At 61.1% G+C, this 3,425-nt stretch overlaps 1 protein-coding gene across 1 annotated transcript; it reads left to right on the top strand.

Annotated features, from left to right (window-relative positions):
• Positions 1 to 2,062: 2,062 nt before the first annotated feature.
• Positions 2,063 to 3,172, top strand: LRG1 (leucine rich alpha-2-glycoprotein 1). Its single transcript, XM_077805404.1, has one exon. The coding sequence runs from the start codon at positions 2,063 to 2,065 to the stop codon at positions 3,170 to 3,172; it is 1,110 nt and encodes a 369-aa protein (XP_077661530.1).
• The last annotated feature ends 253 nt before the right edge of the window (positions 3,173 to 3,425 follow it).

Below are 3,425 nucleotides of genomic sequence, written 5' to 3'. Positions count from 1 at the left end.
GCCACACAGCGGGTTAATCGTGCCAGTCTGTGCCCACAGTTCAGATTCTGGGGCTGCCGCCTGGCAAACATGGCCAGTAGCTACAATGCGGGGTCGGGGTGGGGTGGGGGGAGGGACTGGGAGAACAGACGTTCGTTGCCCTTTGCTCAATGATTTAACTGCCCGATCCCCAGAGCTGGAGGACAAGGGGTCCAGAGCTGTGTTTGCAGACGAATTGTACATGGGGATACGGGCGAGCAAACAATCATGCAAACCCCAGAAAAACATCCTCCCCCTCTCCCCCCCAGGTTCCAACCTGAGCAAATCCAGACCCAGAGCCAGGCGCGGAGCTGAGCTGGCTAAATAAACCACAGGGAAATCAACCACAAAAGCCCTTTCAATCCGCACAGCTGCTGTCATTGTCCTGGCAATTGCATCAATCAGAGATAAACATATTCAAAAATCCCTGCCATGGTAAACACTGGGGAGGGCATTGGAGGGGGGGAGGGGGGGGCCTCGGGAATGTGTTTGTCAAGTTGCACTTTGCTCACTGGTTTAAGTGTGCCATTGCCAGGTGGGGGGAAGAGCGCCTGGCGATACAGGGTCCTCTCCATCGCTGCCCTACCACCAGGGCAGTCATTTGCCCCAGGGCACAGTGGGCATGACATGCTGCCCACTCAGGATGGTCATGCCCAGCCCCTGCTGTGCCCTGCGGTTGGTGACTCCAGGGCCCTGCGAAATTGGGCCCAGGGAACCAGAGCAAGGGGCAGCACAAACCCCGGCCCCTCTGGGGAGCCCTTACCCATCAGGGGAACAAAATTAGGTGGGGGGGGGGAGGGAGGGCTAAAAGCGATCATAGGTGTTGGGCCAAATCCTCAGCAGGTGTAAATTGGCCCCAGCGGGTGTAAATTGGCCCAGCGCCATCGAATTCAGTGATGCCATTGTCCAGCAGCTCAGGAGCGGGCCCGTCGCTCCTGCGGGTTTCACAAAGAGGTGATTTCTCAACCAGGCAGAGCGAGGGGGCAGTTCCCAGAAGGAGACCCATGGCCGCCCTGCTCCCGCCCCCTTCCCTGCTCTCCCAGCCCCAGGGCTGATGGGCTGGCTAACGGGACTGCTATAAAGAGCCAGCCCCTGGCACACACAGGACAGTGTTTCCCGGCGGCGAGGAGCGGCCAGAGACAAGGCTCAGCGAGGCAGAATCGCAATCAGGGAAAGGTAGATACGGGCTCGGGGCTTTTCCCAGACCTGGCCCCGGGATAGTGCGAAGTATATAGCTATTGATTCCGGCTGGGAGAGTTTTAACTGCAGAGCAATCCAGCTACGCAGCAAGCTGAGGGGGGGGAGGGCCCTGGCGGAGGGAGTCGGGGCACACCCCAGCCAGGATAATATTCAGGAGGCCCCGATTCCCAGCAAGGATCAATGTTAGGTTAGGGTTAGGGGGACGATCTGGTCCCCCGTGTAAGGTTAGAACCAGTTGCCCTCTGCCCCCAGGGGCCATTCTGGAATAGGCCAAGCAAAGAGGTGCCCTGGTCATGCCCCCTTTTCCCATGTAATGTCCCCAGGTTCTGGGGCTGGGAAAGGGTGGCCTAGAGCCTGTGTGTCCCCCAGGGGTTCCCTTACTCTAAGGGAAACCCCAGGTGGCCAACCAAGGGAGCTTCGCAGCTGCTTTGCCGTGCCGGAGCAGGGCCCAAATCTGGCCCCATGAGGGATCTGCCAGCAAGGATCTCCCTTCTCCCCTCCAGCAGAGCGTCCTCCCGGCTAGGGGAGGAGGGGAACCTCAGCAGTGGGCCTTGGGCAGAGATTAAAAAGGTGAGACTCTGAATATGGTTGGGAGCCCAGGGCTGGAACAGCAGGGGGCAGAGGGTGGGGATGGAGGGGCATCGGCAGGATTGTGGGAGGGGTGGTGGGTAGGGGAGGATCCTAGGGCAGTGGGGCACGATTGAGGAGCCCTGTGCGGGCAGAGGGAGTAGGGAGTTTGCTCAGCACCTGCCTGACTCTAGCCTCCCAGCTCAGCCTCTCCGCTTCCCAGGTCCCTTTACCGCCGACTAGCTGTGATGGCCCAGTGTGTGTTTTTCCTTGCAGGATGGGCCGTTTGGGGATCGCCCTGTTGGCTGCACTCATGTCCTCCCTTCCCTGCTGGCTGGGCGCCCCCTGCCCACCCGTGCCCACCTCCAGCAACATCACACAATTTGTCTGCACCAACCCATCCCTCAGCAGCTTCCCAACCGGCTTCCCCGAGGAGACGCTGATGATCTCTGTGGAGTTCACCAACCTCTCCAGCATCGGCCCAGACGCCCTGCAGAAGCTCCCCAACCTCCGAGAGCTGCATCTCTCCAACAATCAGCTGAGGAGCCTCCCCGGCAGCCTCTTCCGGGATCTGCCAGCGCTGCGGGTCTTGGATCTCACCAACAACCTCCTGAAAGGCCTGCCCCCAGAGATCGTGGACTCCCATAGCCCTCTGCAGCACCTGGTTCTGAATGGGAACAGGCTGGGGGCCTTGGAGCCAGCGTGGTTCCAGACGCTGCGGGAGCTGGAGTGGTTAGATGTGTCCAATAACCGGCTGCAGGCTCTGCCTCCAAATTGCTTCCAGAATCTGAGCAGCCTGAAAAGCCTTGACCTGTCCCATAACCACCTGGGCAGGCTGGCCCCGGAGCTGCTGGCCGGCCTGCCCAGCCTGGAGAGGTTAAACCTGGAAGGCAACCAGCTCCACTCCATTGTCGAGCACACCTTCGACCTGGTGCCACACCTTCAGTACCTCTTCCTCCAGCACAACAACCTGAGCTCGCTGCCCGCACAGCTCTTCGGCAAGCTGGGCCAGCTGGCCCTCCTGGATCTCTCCAACAACACCCTGACCTCGCTGGCCCCCTGCTTCTCAGAGCAGAACCTGACGCTGGAGCTGGATCTGTCCGGGAACCCGTGGGCGTGTGACTGCACCATGTTCGCCTTCATGCGGTGGGCGGTGGGCCGCTCGGTCAGCCTGTACACTCTCCAGCACACCCTCTGCGGGACCCCCGAGAACCTCAAGGGCCGGACGGTGGCAGCCGCGGCCAAGGATGCGCTCGTTGCTTCCTGCTCGGCTGCACCCACAGAGCGCCTGAGCCCCTGCAGCCTCCCTCGGGGCCACGCTTCCCCAGCGGAGCAAGGCTGGCCCAGGTGGCAGCACCCAGCTCCAAGTGGGCAGCCCGCCAGCTAGACGTGTTGAAAGCTGTGGGCACTCCCAGCTTCAACTCCCCCCCCCGCCACCAGCCACTGGGCCCCCATGGCATGATGATGATGATGATGATGATGATGTTGGTGCCTTCCTTACCAGGGAATCCCAGCAGGGCCCCCCACCTTTCCCATAGGACTGGCCTTTCCAGATCAGGCCTTTCCCCATTTGCCGCAGCCAGCTCACCCCCCAGGTCACTGATCAAAGACCTGCCCAGCTGCAGCAAGAAGGACCATGG

Source organism: Eretmochelys imbricata, chromosome 25 (assembly GCF_965152235.1).
Source record: "Eretmochelys imbricata isolate rEreImb1 chromosome 25, rEreImb1.hap1, whole genome shotgun sequence".
Classification (NCBI taxonomy): Eukaryota; Metazoa; Chordata; order Testudines; family Cheloniidae; genus Eretmochelys; species Eretmochelys imbricata.
The sequence above is the reverse complement of the archived record's forward strand: the minus strand, read 5'-3'. Positions and strand labels throughout refer to the sequence as shown.

Excerpts from the sequence above, each read along its gene's own strand:
- LRG1 (XM_077805404.1), top strand. The coding sequence starts at position 2,063 with ATGGGCCGTTTGGGGATCGCCCTGTTGGCTGCACTCATGTCCTCCCTT.